General features: G+C 35.5%; 1 protein-coding gene and 1 long non-coding RNA gene across 9 annotated transcripts in view; one reads left to right on the top strand and one right to left on the bottom strand.

Moving 5' to 3' along the window:
- The window catches only part of LOC123382900, a 28,713-nt gene extending 23,313 nt beyond the window's left edge, over positions 1-5,400 (top strand). The window contains exon 3 of the long non-coding RNA XR_006592038.1: positions 5,058-5,400. This is a non-coding gene — a long non-coding RNA (uncharacterized LOC123382900). The remainder of the gene's footprint in view (positions 1-5,057) is intronic.
- The window catches only part of CAMSAP2 (calmodulin regulated spectrin associated protein family member 2), a 113,844-nt gene that overhangs the window by 21,322 nt on the left and 75,145 nt on the right, over positions 1-17,377 (bottom strand). For 5 of the 8 annotated variants that reach the window (XM_011290950.3, XM_011290951.3, XM_019821952.3 and 2 more), the window contains 3 exons: positions 8,903-8,935; positions 5,964-6,105; positions 5,515-5,654 (listed from right to left, as the gene is read on the bottom strand). In XM_011290950.3, coding sequence (XP_011289252.3) covers positions 5,515-5,654; positions 5,964-6,105; positions 8,903-8,935 — 315 coding nt within the window. The remainder of the gene's footprint in view (positions 1-5,514; positions 5,655-5,963; positions 6,106-8,902; positions 8,936-17,377) is intronic. The other 3 variants (XM_011290953.3, XM_011290954.3, XM_003999361.5) reach the window with 1 other exon arrangement.

The raw sequence follows: 17,377 nt of genomic DNA, 5'->3' as shown, positions 1-17,377 counted from the left end.
GCCTGCAAATTTTGCATATCCTAAATATTTTTGGAATCCACCTACTCCTCTCCATATTCATAATTACTCTGATTCAAACTGTTTCCACCTCTTGTTTAGAACACACTAGCTTTCTGACTATTAAGCCAAACAAACTTTTCAAAGTATAACACCCCTTCCTCTACTTCCACTGCTCTTGGGAAACTGGTTATGGGCTTTAAGAAGGTACTTGATTGGGTCCCTTTTTAATTTCTCCAGCTTCATCTAATACCGTACTTTCCAGGGTTCCTCAGACTATCAGACTATAAAGTCTAGAAGGACAAAGTTCATGTTCATCATTACATCTTCAGTTTTTAAAACAGTGCCTGGGGGGCGCCTGGGGGCTCAGCTAGTTAGGCTTAGGACTCTTGATTTTGGCTCAGGTCATGATCTCATGGTTGTGAGATGGAGCCCCACATCAGGCTTCACTCTGAACATGAAGCCTGCTCGGGATTCTCTCCATGCCCTTCCCCTGATCATGTGCTCTCTCTCCCCAAAACAAAACAAAACAAAACAAAACAAAACAAAACAAAACAAAAACAATAAAAACCAACCAACAAACAAAACCAGTGCCTGGTACATAATAGATGGCCAATAAATATTTATTGAATGAATAAATATATAACAAAAGGTCACCTGGCAAAATACCAAACTGTTGACAGGCAATCTCTCTGCGAATAAGATCACCATGATTTACAGTTTTTCTTTACACTTATCTCCACAGGGTATTTTCTAAAGCCAAAGTACAAAATTATATTTAAAGTATTGGTCCTAGGTTCCACTCTACTAGTGTATAGTTAACTAAAAGCTGTCTAGATCTTTTGGAAAAACACTAAGTGTTCAACTAAATTGTCAATTGATAAGAAATTAATATTTTAATGACTCTGGTGTTCAGTATCACTAAACATGGGAGAAATGCAAATCAAAGCCACAAGGAGATAACTACCTCACACTTGTTAGAATGGCTATCATCAAAAAGATAAGAATAATCTTATCTTGGCAAGGATGTGTTGGCAAGGATGTGGAGGAAAGGGAACCCTTGTACATTGTTGGTGGGAATGTAAACTGGTACAGCCACTATGGGATGCAGTGTGGCAATTCCTCAAAAAATTAAAAATAGAACTACCATATGGGTCTAGCAATTCTACTTTTGAGTATTAATCTGAAGAAACGGAAACCAGGATCTTGAAGAGAAAATCTGTATTCCTGTGTTCACTGCAGCATTATTCACAATAGCCAAGATACATACATACATACATACATACATACATACATACATACATATGGAAACAGCCTAAATGTCTGTCAATATCAGATCAATGGGTAGAGAGAATGTGATGCATATATACAGTGGGATATAATTCAGCCATGAGAAAGAAGGAAATCCTGCCATTTGCAACAACACTGATGTACCGTGAGGGCATTATGCTAAGTAAATAAGTCAGACAAAGAAAGACATATTCTGTATGATTTCACTTATCTGTAGAATCTAAAAAACCTGAACTCAGAAACAGAGAGTAGAGTGGTATTTACCAGGGACTGGGCGGTTGGGGAAACGGGGAAATTTTGGTCAAAGGGTAAAAACTTCCAACTCTAAGTGAATAACTGGGAATCTAATGATTATAGTTAATGATACTATATTGTATACTCAAAAGTTGCTGAAAGAGTAGATCACCACAAAAAAGAAACGGTAATTATGTTACATGGTGGAGGTGTTAACTAATCCTCAGCGGTAATCATTTTGCACACTTTAAACTTATACAATATTGTATGTCAATTATATTCAATAAAGCTCAGGGGAAAAAATACTTTGGTATTTTTTTTGGAAGATACCATGTTTGACCACAAGATGTCAGCATAGTAAGAGACAGTTTTCCCAGTAACTAAAGCTTAAAAAAAATCATTTCTTTCTGGATTTATGATAATTAAACAGCAATAAATCTGTTACCATATTCCAGGCATGATACCAAATTAATTTCACTTAAAAGCTTTTCTTTCCTTTTAGTTAAGACAGACAACTGTAGGGGCGCCTGGGTGGCTCAGTCGGTTAAGCAGCCAACTTTGGCTCGGGTCATGATCTCACGGTCCGTGAGTTCGAGCCCCGCGTCGGGCTCTGTGCTGACAGCTCAGAGCCTGGAGCCTGTTTCAGATTCTGTGTCTCCCTCTCCTTGACCCTCTCCCGTTCATGCTCTGTCTCTCTCTGTCTCAAAAATAAAATAAACGTTAAAAAAAAATTAAGAAAAAAAAGACAGACAACTGTATATTAACATTCTTAAACAATGTAAACAATGCTAAAAAATTAAGATACAAAAAACACAGAATTTAAATTATGCTTTAACTACTCTCCCCTAAATTCTAATCACACTCAGAAGAAATCACTGTTAACAGTTTTGTGTTTATCTTTCTAATTGACCTTTTTCCATGCATTGATTTGCATACAAATACAAAAAAAATTGTTTTTAATATATAAATTACATCATACTATGTTTGGTACTTTAATAACATCTTGGAGGGCTTTCTGAATCAATAAAAAATACCTACACCTCCTTCCTTTCAACCAGCTCGGCTATATGACAAAATATTTTAATTATGTCCTTCCTAAGATGAATTGTTTCTAACTATTCACCATAAACAATCCTCATACATGACTTCTGTGCATTTCAAATTTGATTAGACAATGGCACACTGGTGTCTAAAAGGACCATACCAGTTTATACATCTACCAAGAGGGGAAGAGAGTGCTCACTCCCTTTATTCTCATAAACACTTGTTATTAAAGTTAACCAAGTAACAAGGTGCCCAGTATCACAGACCAAGCAATCCCTTAAAGGTTTGAAGTCTTCAAATATTCAATGGAAGTCAAAGTTGTGATTCTAATAATTTACCAAAGAATACGGAAAGTGACCAAAGCCTTCTCTGCGGTTACTTTTTTTTTTTTTTAAGCCCCTTTATTTTACCCATCCTTCCACCTACCTTCCCTCTGGCAACCACTAGTTTTTTCTCTGTATCTAAGAGTCTGGGGTTTTTTGTCTCTTTTTTTCTTTGTTCATTTGTTTTGTTTCTTAACTTCCACATATGAGTGAGGCCATACGGTACTTGTGTTTCTCTTTTTTATTTCATTTAGCACTATACCCTCTGGGTCTATCCATGTTGTTGCAAATGGCAAGATCTCATTAATTTTTATGGCTGAGTAACGTGTGTGTGTGTGTGTGTGTGTGTGTGTGTGTGTGTGTGTGTGTGTACACACCTCATCTTTATCCAGTCATCTATCGACAGACATTTGGGCTGCTTCCAAATCTTGGCTATTGTAAATAATGCTGCAATAAATATAAGGTGCATATTTCTTTTTGGATTAGGGTTTTCATTTTCTTTTTTAACAATTTTTTTTAATACAGAGAGAGACAGAGCGTGAGTGGGGATGGGGCAGAGAGGGAGGGAGACACAGAATCCGAAGCCGGCTCCAGGCTCTGAGCTGTCAGCACAGAGCCCGACACGGGGCTCGAACTCACGAACTGTGAGATGACCTGAGCTGAAGTTGGATACTCAACCGACTGAGCCACCCAGGTGCCCCTTAACAATTTTTTTTTAATGTTTAATGTTTAATGTTAAACATTAATGTTTAATGTTTAATGTTTTCGAGAGACAGAGAGAGACAGAACATGAGCTGGGGAGGGGCAGAGAGAGGGGGAGACACAGAATCTGAAGCAGACTCCAGGCTCTGGGCTGTCAGCACAGAGCCTGATGTGAGGCTCAAACCCATGAACCGTGAGATAATGACCTGAGCCGAAGTCGGATGCTCAACTGACTGAGCCACCCAGGCGCCCCAGAGTGTTTTCATTTTCTTTGGGTAAATACCCAGTAGTGGAATTACTGAATTGTATGGTAGATCTATTGTTTGAGGAACCTCTATACTGTTTTCCACTGTGGCTGCAATTTGCATTCCCACCGACAGTGCACAAGGGTTCCATTTCCTCCACATTCTCTCCAACACTTATTTCTTGTCTTTTTGATTCTAGCCAGGTGTATCTGTCAGTGATATATTTTAAATATGCCTGATGTAAGAAAATGTCTTTATATCTGGATCATGCCCAAGTTGATTTAAACATCAGGGCTACATGTTATTTGTTGGCAGTCCAAGGTAAACAACTTAAACAAATGTTCTTGATCTTATGTCACCATGTATCTAATGATATGATTTCTTTTCTTTGTGATTACAGGGGTAGTATTTAAATTTTTTAACAGACAAGTTTAAGAAAAGGCATTAACAAAATATATATGGAAATAGTTATTCCCCAACTTCCATCTTGATCAAAATAAATTAACGTTTCTATTCTGATGCATCAGATAGTGGGGAGTGGGCACTATTTTTGGTCAATAGAAATAGTGGCTTATTTTGGAAATGCCTTTACCATTGGCTCTATCTTCTACCTGTGGTGATCCAGAAATGAGTGAAAGAAAAAATAGGTATCAGAGAGTAAGAATTTAAAGAACCCCAAGGCACTAATCTTATGGTAAGAGGGGTCCATTAGCAGTTTCTGTTAAGGCTGACACTGTGATTGGAATGATAAAAAAGCTGTTCCTCTCAGCCAGACTTAAAAAAATCTATTATCAGATGATTTATTCCTAAAATCCTGAAACAGAAGTGGTCAATTTAGGTCTATAAAAGACATAGAAGAACTTTGTAGCTATGGGCTGCTGGGAATAATGAGGTATTGTGTCACATCATGAAATTCTGGCTGCTTTTTAACTCACTTAGAAGCAGTTATGCCTGACACACATCTCTCTTCACTACTACAAAGCAAGTTCCACCGGAACAGGGATCTTTGTTTTGTCCACTTAATTATCCCAAGCACCCAGAATACTACTAGGTGCTCACTAAATAGTTCTTGAAAGAATGGCCGTAAGCAGTGGCCTAAGACTCACAGGCAGTGTGTGTATGATATTCTGAAGCAAAGCACACACTCATGAAATTGAAGTCCTTTTTAAAAGGTTCATTTCCAGACTATTTTCACATTTCCTTCCCTTCTTTCTTTCCCTAGGTTTTGTCTCAAGTCCTGGGACCTGAACGATTCCTGCTTCTGGACATATTCCATGGTCCTGTTGACGGTGAAAGTGACCAGAACCTCCTTTATGCTCCCTCCTTTATGCTGTATTAGCATCTACCTAAGACTCAGAAACATGTAGTGGCTTATCCTCCATTGTGCTAACATTAGGGCAATAGATCAATTTTGTACTATAACTTTAAGTTTAGCTTTATATTGTAAAAGAAACCTATAGCTAACAGTGTATTTAAACACACACACACACACACACACACACACACACACACACACACACACAGACATAAAATAAGCAGAAAAATAAAACTTTTTTCAAAAGCTCTTTTGACTAATATTACAGTTAATTTCTAACCTTACTATGCCATTTATATATCTAGTTATATTTTTTTTCCAAAAACTTAAAGCAAAACACCCAAAAAACCCAAGAACAAATTACCTTTATGGATGAAGCAGCATACAGCATGTCTTCCAGGGTAAAATGGCAACACTGGTTCAAATATTCTTGGCAAAATTCTTGAATCAGCTGCAGATTATACAGGCTATCGGCCAAAGACATGGTTTCTTTCAAACAAATATCTTCAAATAGGAAAAGAGCAAGGTGATGACTTGGGGTTAATTTGATAATATACATTTCATATTCATTTTGTAACTAGTGGCTTAGAACAAACACACAATTATGTGGAATCTGGTTTACACACTCATACAAACATAGTGGTCACTCCACAAAAAGACTTAGCACTACCACACCTACTCAACTATCTTCCTCAGGGTGATACGTAAGAAGGTTCTTTAAGAGCCTTCATTACTTACTAAATACTGTTACTGTTGTCTTAATATCTGTTACCATCTTTCTGTAGTCCAGCAATATTTCACTGGAACACTTACCCTCTAATCTGACCACACCGGGACAATAAAAATGAATAAGAGCAGCTAAAGCACAGCCATCTGTACCATCTTTCAACAAATTTTCTACCAATGGAATGCAAGGCAATTGCTTGAGCAATGTTTGCTCCTTCCTATAACGAGCCTACAATAAAAAAAAAAAAAAAAAAAGAGAGAGAGATGAAAATCAGTAACTAGCAGCCAACATACAGGAAAAAAAAACCAGTATTGTAGATTATATCAGTAATACAAATCAAGAGAAATAAAAACTACTCACCAACATCCTTCTTTTCTAAATAATACCAAATATTACCAAAGTAAAATACAGAGCAACAGCATTATAGTTCCAAAGTACTTAACATGATATTGCCAATTTATATGAAATGACATTTAGCCTAAACATTTAAATATAAAAGCATCACAAAATAGATTCTGAACACTTTGTATCCAAATTGTCAGTTCTGTCCTTTTGCAGATAATAATATGCATTTATTTTAATGCTAGAATTTAGACCACAAGTTATTTTATGGGAAGAGCAAGAGTGCCACTTGAGCAGAATTGTAAGAATTTTCAAAATTGGGGAGCAGGTCTAAGAATATGATACTATTCCTACAGGAAATTTGGCAATAAGAAATATCACTTTGAGGAACTGGAATATCACCAAGATATTCTGGCTTGGTATCTGAATGTTAAGATAACATAAATGAAGTGTAGTAACTGTGGAACTGAAAAAACCCTCCCAAGTGAGGTTTTCTTCAATGACAGAGCAAGTGTAAGAATTTCTGTTCCCCCTCAGAAAAACAGAAGAAATCTTTGTTTTCCAAAGACTGCCTGGTGTGACCAGATACAACTTTACAAGAGCTTTCTAAAAACCGAGATGTGCTGTAGAACTCAGTGGTGACAAGAACAAGCCCTTGAGTCAGATGACCTAGGTTCAAATCCTGTTTCTGACATTTACTGGCTCTGTGATCTTGGACAAATCATTTAAACTCTCATTTCTCAGTTTCCCCATAGGTAAAATGGGGATAATAATAGTACCTATTTCACAGGATCACTGAAGGAGGAAGTACGGTGACGCCCGTAAAGTGCCATGCACACTGCTGGGCACATAGCCAGCAATCACGAAAGGCTGGCCTGCTACTAGCTATTAGCTCTCCTAAAGCCAAGAGAATAATGCTGATGACTTGAGGATGCATACCGAAGTGCTTTATTAGGAAAATGTATGATTATATTGGTTACTGACATTTTAAGTTTTTTAAAAAGTAACCAAAACTAACTTTTCTTCTAACTCCATCTGAACTGGTCATCTCTACATTTTATAATTCAAATATAATTATGAAATAAAATACTTTTGTGAGAATAAGAACAGAAAAATAATTTACTGAAAAAGAATATTTACTATTAGGTGGTGAAGTGATATCCCTCAGAAAGTATATGCATTAATGAAGAATTATTTATTCCTATTTCTGTCTACCCAAGATTCATGGAACATTTTTTCCTTTTGAAGATTTTCAGAGAGCTTGTTCTTTTTAATCAGTGCACACCAGGCATCCACACTGAATGGTATGTTCCAAACTCAGAGTACCTATATTCAGAAAAAATTTACATACATGCATTATATAAATTCTTCAATGGATTATTGATTTTAATATCCTTAGAAAACTCCCTTACTTTGCTGCTAGTAGACAGTTTAAAATTCAACCATGAAAAAAGAGGAGAGAGGAGGTGAAGGGAGAGGAGAGAAAGAAAGAAAGAAATCAACCAGTAGCATCTTCTAGCCTTAAGCTACCCTTCTCACATTTGGTAAGTAAGCCACAGTTCCAGATCCTTACACCCCTTTCTCTGGCCAGCTAGAAACAAAATAGTCTCCCTCTCAGAAATCCTCCAAACTGGCTGGGCTCATTCCCAAACTTCCCAGATCTCTAGGAGTAGCTTGTTTTCAGCCTACAGTCTGAACTGGACTGAGTCGAGCGCTCAGGGTCATGAAACAAAGAACTGAATTGTGTAACTTGTCCTACTGCTTGCTGCCAAGTAGCACTTCTGTACAAGGCACACACACAAAGCCTTGTGAGGCTTTAGCACTAAATGCCAATGGTTTAGAATAGACTATCAGGGATTTATGAGTGGTATGCTAAAACATTTTCCTGAAGCTTATATCCTAGAAGATGTATCAGGTAAATCAACTTAATCCTCAAGTCCTGTACAACTCCCATTTGCAGTTCATGAGAATTATAGAGTCTTCTGCACTTTATCTTACTATATGGCTTTATAAAGTTACTGCATGGAGACATTCTGTATTCTTTCTACAAACTGAGAAATTTAGCATTTAAAAGGGCATCATATTTTCTCTTTCAACATTATATTGTATTTCTAAGTTATATTTTTATTTCTGAGGGCATAAAATACTTCTTACGTGGTCTATCCACCCAGATTTAATCCTGAAAGAATCACCCTTCAGGTCAAATCAGAACTGAATAAATACAGTTTAGGTCCAATACTGGTAGGACCACAGGGAATATGTCACTTTTTATCAAACAAAAAATGTACCCTACAACTCAGGCTGAAAGTAAATGATCCCTTCAAAAATATTTAAAATACAAAAAATTTACATATACAATTCATACTCACTTTTCTCCTAAAGTTATTAAAACTAATGAGAATCTCTATCCATACATTTTTTTACACCTATTTACCGAAGTCTGTAAATATCAGCAGGACTAGCAAAATAATGGTTACCTTAAACTATTTTTAAAGCTTCTAATCCAAATTTTGGCCAGATTTTTTTATCTCTTTATTTTACATTATGATCAAATACCATAAAATCCAATCTCTATGCAGCAACTAACAGAATTACAGGAAATGATTATACCAGCAAGACATAAACAATACCATTCTGTAATTACACTTCTGGAGAGCAAGTTGAAGTAGTTGGGCAAACTTACTGGAACCAGTTTCCAAAACCATTTGGAAGGAGACTTCAGAGGAAGCAGCAGGGAAAAAAGGGAAAGCAAAAGGTAAAGGGAAAATTCATCAGAATGGTTTTTAATTAACAAGTGACAGTAAAGTTTCTGAAAGTGGAGTTCCAAGTTATAGTTCTCATAGTATTTTTTAAATGTTAATTAATACTTTAATTATACAGGTTCCTACTAATAAAGACCTCCACCTTCTCCTCCCCTCATCTCCTCTCCCAATACAAAAATTCATTTTTCAGATATTCAGGATATTCTGTATACTTTGGCAGCAAAGAATTTTACTTCTGAGTTCTAGAATCACACATCATATTAAAAAATAAATCCAGGGGCACGTGGGTGGCTCAGTCAGTTAAGCATCTGACTTCTGATTTTGGCTTAGGTCATGATCTCACAGTTCATGAGTTTGAGCCCTGCATCGGGCTCTGTACTGACAGTGCAGAGTCTGCTTGGGATTCTCTCTCCTCCTCCTCCTTCTTCTCTCTCTCTGTCTCAGTAAATAAATAAACATTAAAAATAAAATAAAAATAAAAAATAAAACTGTATCACAAAAAGGCAAGTAGAAAGATTCTAGAGCTAGATTTGCAATCATTATCATTCTTAAACATTAGTAAAGCCAAGTCTGATCAGGCAGTGTTTCTTTCCCAAGGGAAAAGAAGAAAGACTGTATCAGTAAATACACGAATAAAGCAAACCGCATTGCAGACTTGAAAAACATAATTTCTTTCAACTATATGACAATTTCATTTAATTAATGGACGGAAGACTAGTTGGCAATTCTTACTAAGATTTTTACAGAGTCTCTAGGGCAAGTAGCTACTTACATAAAGAGAATATAAATGTTATTAATTTTACTACCCGGAGGTATCCCAAAGAATATAATTTTATTTCTTCAAAATGATAAATACAATAAACCCATAATTTCAGTTAATATGAATTAATAATTTGTGATTGTTTAACTCTGTATTTCCTAGCACAATTTCTAACAGCCCTGAATAAACATTTGTTGAATGAACCAAACTAAATGGGGTCTGAATTAAAATTCATATTCAACTTTTATGTAGAAAGTTTATCCTACAGGGGCTCCTGGCTGGCTCAGTCAGTGTGACTCTTGATCTCGGGACTGTGAGTTCAGGCCCCACACTAGATGTAGAGATTACTTAAAAATAAAATTAAAAAAAAAAAGTTTTTCCTACACAAAATTAACTGTAAAAACAAGACTGTTTGGAAAATAATATGAATAAAGTATTTTCAAGAACTTCAAGAATCAGAAAAAATGTCATCTCAAGACTCAGAAAAATTCCAACTTTCCATAAAGAGAGAACATGTCCAGTAAGTTTTTCTTATTGCATCAGGAAGAATAACCTTAACAATTTTGTTGCATATATTTTAATCTGTCATTTCACCAGAAGTCTTTGGCAACTGCAGTTATGATAACCATAAAAAGTATAAGAGCAGAAGCAAAAAGAAGGAAGCCACTGAGAATGTGTCAGGATTCCAACGGATAACAGAACTTCAAAAACGGGTTTTCTTCTTTTTGAGACTAGAAAAATCCATTATATGGAAACTGATAAAAAGCAATTTATATGCCAGTTATTCAAAACAGGAGAGGTGTAAAGGTTCAAGTTACTCCATATATCTTGTAAAATATTCAATGTGACTTTTCACTAATTCAGACTGCTCTGGCCTTCTTCCCACCTCTCCACTGACCTAATTTAGTGATAGCGATCATATTCAAGGGAACAGGAAAACCATATAGATTGGCTATTTGAAGGAAACATGACTAAAAAAAAAAGTAAATATACTAAAAGAACAAATAAATATCTATGCTATTCATGGTTATAAACTCATACTTCAGTAAGTTCAAATATACAGCAAAATTTCCTTGCTGAAGGACAACTGTATTTCTGAAGTGAATAGCAACTTCCCCTCCTTTTACTTTTCAGAGAACTAGGCAAACAGCAACTTCAAATCCTGTTTTAAGATGTAATTATGAGACCAAAACATTTTAAAAGGCCACAGACAATAAGTGAAAATTTTCTTATTTTTATTAAGTCCTTACTGATGACAGGGGCCAACCTGGGCAGTTCAGATTTTCTGGAATAGTTCCCATTTCCAGCATTCCTTTGCACTGTCTTCAACACACATATGTATGACTCATCGTAAATTCTGGTTAGTTGTTTTAGGACTTGCCATTAATACTCCCCAAATATCTCTATGTCATCCTCCGGGTATCTATAGGCTCTCTGGGATTTGGGATAATTCCTGAACTTCTTCTAGGTGTTCTCAAGCCACTTTGGGAGGATGCTGGTTTGACCGGGCCTTTCCTGGAGACCTCACAAAGTTGGAATTCTTTAAGGAGTTAGAGCTGTGACCTGTCACCTCACGACTAGTGAGACCGAAATGTCTTCTCTTTTGTAGGTCTGAGAGCTATGCTGCACTGCCAACAGGAGTGTAAAATGGTACAACCCCCTTGGAGACTTTGGCACTAGCTACCAAGACTACAAATGCATTTACCTTCCAATCTAGCAATCCAAGTCCTAGGGTATTTACCCTGAAAATCCAAGAATACAGAAGGACATTATTCTTTGTAGTATTATTTGTAATTGCAAGATACTAGAAAACACTTAAATGCCCATAGGAAAGTGGTAGAATAAACTATGGTACATACACACAACAGGGTACTGTGCTGCTGCAAAAAAAGGATGAGGAAGGTATCTAGGGACTGTATGGAGTAATTTCCAGGATATACTGTTAATGAACAACACAAATTGCAAAAGATTAAATATATTTTGTTAGAGGAGAAAAAACATATATATATATATAAAACAGTATATATATCTGTTATATATCTGTTACCTATATATAAAATACATAATACTGTGATATATATATACATATACATATATATATACATATATATATATATGTATATATATATATATAAATAAACAAAAATGAGGATAAACCAACTGGTTACCTACAAGGGTTAGCAGGGAGTGAGGGGTAGGAAAGAGGTAGAAGAGATACAGGGAGGGAGTAATACCTTTCTGATTATCACTTTTGTCGAGTTTTGACTTTTGGAATTAATATAATTTGGAAATCATATAATGTTCTATATATTCAAAAAAACAAAATTAAATCAACAAGGATGGTGCAAAAAAGTCACTACAACTAAATGAAAACAGAAACCAATAAACTCAAATATATTTCAAAGGAATAACCCAAGCAACTTCAGAACACAGTATTTTGACCATATATTATCAATCTAAAGAAAGAAGAATTATATTATACTACATGAGATGACGGATGTTAACCAATATGCAGTGCCATATGTCAATTATATTTCAATAAAACTGGGAAACATATAAAAGCATTATAAGGGTAAAACAAACCAAAAAAGAAGAAGAAAAAAGAATTGCAAACAAATCTTAAACTCCTTAGTGGGTTTCTTTTTCACATTGGTATACACATAGAGACTCTGAAACTATTATATACATATTGTAGTATTGAGCAAATTAAAATTAGTACAGTTGACCTTGAACAATACAGGCTTGAAACTGCACAGGTCACTTCCACATGGGTTTTTCTTTTTTTTATTTTTTATTTAAAAAAATTTTTTTTCAATGTTTATTTATTTTTGGGACAGAGAGAGACAGAGCATGAACGGGGGAGGGGCAGAGAGAGAGGGAGACACAGAATCGGAAACAGGCTCCAGGCTCTGAGCCATCAGCCCAGAGCCTGACGCGGGGCTCGAACTCACGGACCGTGAGATCGTGACCTGGCTGAAGTCGGACGCTTAACCGACTGCGCCACCCAGGCGCCCCACACATGGGTTTTTCTAATAAATACAGTACCATCTTGGAAATGTATTTTCTCTTCCTTATGATTTTCTTAATAACATTTTTTTCTCTAGCTTACTTTATCATAAGTATTCAGTATAAAACACATATAACATACAAAATATTGTGTTAATGAACTGTTCATGTTATCAGTAAGGCTTCCAGTCAAGAGTAGGCTATTAGTGGCCAAATTTCTGGGCAGTCAAAAGTTATAATCTGATTTCTGACTGCATGGGTGGTTGGCACCCCTAAGATCCTGCATTTTTCAAGGGTCAAATGTAAATATCAAAGTATGTCATCTCAAATTACTTACTGTAAAAGTAAAAATAATAACCATGAAGTTAAGAAACCAGACAATATCTTAACCAACTAATGAAAATCAACATCACCTAGTAGGGGCAAATGGGTATCATGTGCCTCTTGATATAATACTGTGAGAAGGACACAACTTATATAGCATTCCAGTCTAAAAAAAAAACCCCTCAATTTAATTATGAGGAAATATCAGAAGAAAACAAATGGAGGGATTTCTTTAAAAATGTCAAGGTCACGAGCAAAAAAGAATAGCTAAAGAACTAGTCCTGTTTAAAGACTATAGATATGACAACTAAATACATGACATGACCTTGTACTGAAAAAAAATTATAATGTACAATTGAATGCAACTGGGACAAGTGACGAAAGTGGAATATAGGCTCTAAGTCTGATCAAAGTATGATACTGACATTAAATCACTTGTACTTTGATTATATAAACAAACAGCCTTGTTCTTAAGAAATACACCTTGAAGTACAAAGGGGTAATGGGATATGATGTGTGCAACCCTCTTTCAAATGTTTCAGAAACATTTACATACATATGTGTTTGTGTATGATGTATATGTGTGTGTGTGTATATACACACATACATACCTGCATACACACACATATATAGAGAGAAAATTAATGCGGCAAAATGTTAGACTGATGAATCTGGGTCAAGAGTATACAGGGTTCTTTTCTATCTTGAAACCTTTCAGAAGTCTGAAATATTTCAAAATAAATGTTCTTAAAAAGCTACATTAAGGGGGCACCTGGGTGGCTCAGTCAGTTAAGCACCTAACTTCGGCTCAGGTCATGATCTCACGGTTAGAGAGTTTGAGCTCCATGTCAAGCTCTGCGCAGACAGCCTGAAGTCTGCTTTGGATTCTGTGTCTCCTCTCTCTCTCTGTCCCTCCTCTGCCCACACTCGTGTCTGTCTCTCTCTCTCTCTCTCTCTCTCTCTCTCTCTTTCTCTCCCTCTCTCTCTCTCTCTCTCAAAAATAAACATTAAAAAAAATGTTATATTAAGTCTATACCAGTCCAAATCTTTGTTGAGTCTGTATCCAAATTATCTAACAACACCTATATATCTGTTAAAGAAATCTGTTCTACAATGTTCTTAGGCAAAGATGAAAATCATAGTGCTAGCATACCTAACTCATATTTACATCTCTCTAGGGCAAGCCATCTTTGTAAAATATTGCTTGGAGAAAAAATATCACGGTACCATCTCTGAATTTTAAATATGTTTAAAATGCTAAGTTCCTCATTTAACTATACTAAATAGGTTGATAATACAACAGAGGCATATTCTAGATTGGGAAGTCGCTTTACCAGTAACCACAAGTAAATGACTATGAAGGAAAAATAGTATATTGGCAATAGGTATAAAGAAAGAATCAGCATTGACCACAGAAGTCCACACAAGAATAAACTATGATTATAGAATAGAATCTTAGGGGTAGAATTCCTTAAAAATGATCTAAGTTAGGCAGGTGAAGTCTTCAAAATTATTTGACTGAAATAATGGTATGAAAAAGAAACCAGGTAAATAAGTCTAAGAATCAAATCAAATGATGTATCTGAGAATGATGTACTACTATATTAGAACTTTAAATGTTTTATATATTTATATACGAAATAGGCAACTTCATCAATTACAAAATTATAGGTTACAAATCAATGTTCCCCAAAGCATGCTGCAAATAACAGTAATTCCACAGGATGTTAGTAGAAGTCATTCACAGGAGAGGTCAAAGATTAAATATATTTGAGAAACAGGCTTCTTATGTAGGCCTTCAATGTACTAAAATGGGTTGTAACATTTTTAAAGGGGCACAGACAAGACAGCATTTCCCAAATGTATTTGACTTTAGACTCTTTCTTCTGGGGTGCCTGGCTGGCTCAGTCAGTAAAGCATGTGACTCTTGCTTGATCTTGGGGTTGTGAGTTCAAGCCCCACATTGGACACAGAGCTTTAGAGCTTACTTAAAAAACAAACAACAAAAACAACTGGATTTAACAAAACTTTTAAAAAGTTGATGTTATTTTAAAAAATTTCTTTCCAATAGTATCTAAAGTACTGTTTGAATAAAAAGAATTTTAAAAGTTGGTCATAGTTTTTAATTGCTAAGGAACTTGGGTCAAAGTGGAAATTCACATAGGCTGAGGTAATCAAGCAAAGATGTAGAAGCATTCACCTACTGTCTCACTGGGGAAAGTGTGGTCTATTTTGAGACTATACCTTTAAATGAAAAGCAACTAGAACTCAGTTAATTTCTTTCTTTTCTCCAAAGGCAATTCCTTAATCCAATTCCCACCCTTCTATAAAATATTTCACCAGTATTTCTGTTTTAAAAGTGAAGAATGTTGCACCGAGTAGACATGTATCTTTTAATACTGTGAGAAACAAACTTTACTCTCTATAGAGCTACTACTGTAAATTTAGGAATATAAACCCATGAATATCCAAATGGTCTACTTACCAATTCCTAAATATACATTTTACTTGTAACTTATGTTATTCCCTATGACCTAGTGTCCTCCTATGCAAATATCATAAAACCTACTAAGGCCATGTTCAAGTCCCACATCTTCTAGAAAACCTTCTTAGGTATTCCACAGTTATCATAAAAATACAAGTAACATATACATATATGAAACTTTATGATAACCAACTGCTTAATATTTTCACTAACCTTTTGCTTTGAATTCCTTACTTTTACTAATATACTGAGAAGGAAAAATTTGAAAATCATTTTAGTCACAGAATTTAGAAGCCATTTAATTCAACTTTAAAATTTTTGCAGATAAAGAAAATGAGGCCCAGAGAGGTCAAGTGCCTTGGTAAAAGTCATGAATTTAATCAGTGGCAGAACTATTCTACTTTGTCTATACTCATTTTGCCATAGCACTCTGTACAAACCCCTTAAGAGAATGAATGTTGGGCTTAATGCCATGGCTATAAACTTTAGAGATCTTTTACGTAGGGTTGCCAGATTTAGCAAATAAAAATATGAGATGTTCATGCAACTACACCAAAAAATTTTTGGTGTTTATCTGAAATTCACATTTAACTAGGCATCCTCTTTAGAATAAAAATGAATATTAGAAGCAAAAGAGCAACTTGAAAAAAAACAAACAAACAGAAAATAACATTAGTAAACTTTTTAAACAAAACATTTTCCTAAAACATGCCACTACTTAAAATGCCTTCCTTTTAAGGACACCAACCAATCCAACAGTCAGAAATAGACCATTAGCAGATTTAACAATCTAAAGAAATAGCTTTGGAATTCTACTTTTCATCCAGCATTAACAATATACAGTGCAAGTATCCCTCAATGTATGTATGTATTTTACCAAGAAGATGGTTGTAAAAAAAAAGTTTCATAAAATAAATTTTATTGAACATCTAAGTTGGGAATAGGTGGGCAAGGACAAAAAGTAAGAAATATCATCCAACACCATGGGCTCTGTCTATAGCTGGATAAATCATAGAAAACATGGCTAGCATCTGGGTCACTAGGCAAGCTAGCTTAAGTAGGTGGAAGGCATGGCAACTTCCTACCAATCGCATAGCAATAAGGAAGAGCAAGTCATTCTCTCATCCCTAAAAAGAGGACAGGGTCAAGAATGTTGCTTTTGTAGGAATAAAAATCAAGAATGAAATGATTAAATTTCCAGCCAAATCAACTAGTTCAAATGCCAAAAATCTCACTGTTAGGTAATAGAGACTGCTTTCCCTAGTTTATGCTGTCACAGAGTGATTCTTCATGATGATGACACCTACTTTGCAGTAAGACTATGTAAAATTGACATTGTCAATTTCACATAGATTTCACAGAGATTCTATCAATGGGAAAAAAAAGAAAATTCATTTGAAAATAAAAACGTGTTGTGCTAAGATAAAAATATGTATTAATCCACATATTTAAAAATGAATCACATTCATTCCTTCATTTACTCAGTCATTTACTTAACAAATATTGGTTGTGAGGTTAATATGTGAAATTGCATGGGGAAGTGCTATTATAACACCAAAGTGGTAGTGGCGTCCGGGTGGCTCAGTTGGTTGAGCATCCAACTCTTGGTTTCGGCTCAGGTCACAATCTCATGGTTCGTGGGTTCAAGCCCCTCGTCAGGCTCTGTGCTGACAGTGCAGAGCCTGCTTGGGATTCTCTCTCTCTCTCTCTCTCTCTCCATCTCTCTGCCCCTCCCCTACTCATGCTCTCTCTCTCTCTCAAAATAAATAAGTAAACTTAAAAAATAGTTTTAAAAAAGTCAAAGAGGTATAATACAAGTAG

Source organism: Felis catus, chromosome F1, assembly GCF_018350175.1.
Source record: "Felis catus isolate Fca126 chromosome F1, F.catus_Fca126_mat1.0, whole genome shotgun sequence".
In the NCBI taxonomy this organism is placed as follows: Eukaryota; Metazoa; Chordata; class Mammalia; order Carnivora; family Felidae; genus Felis; species Felis catus.
The sequence above is the reverse complement of the archived record's forward strand: the minus strand, read 5'-3'. Positions and strand labels throughout refer to the sequence as shown.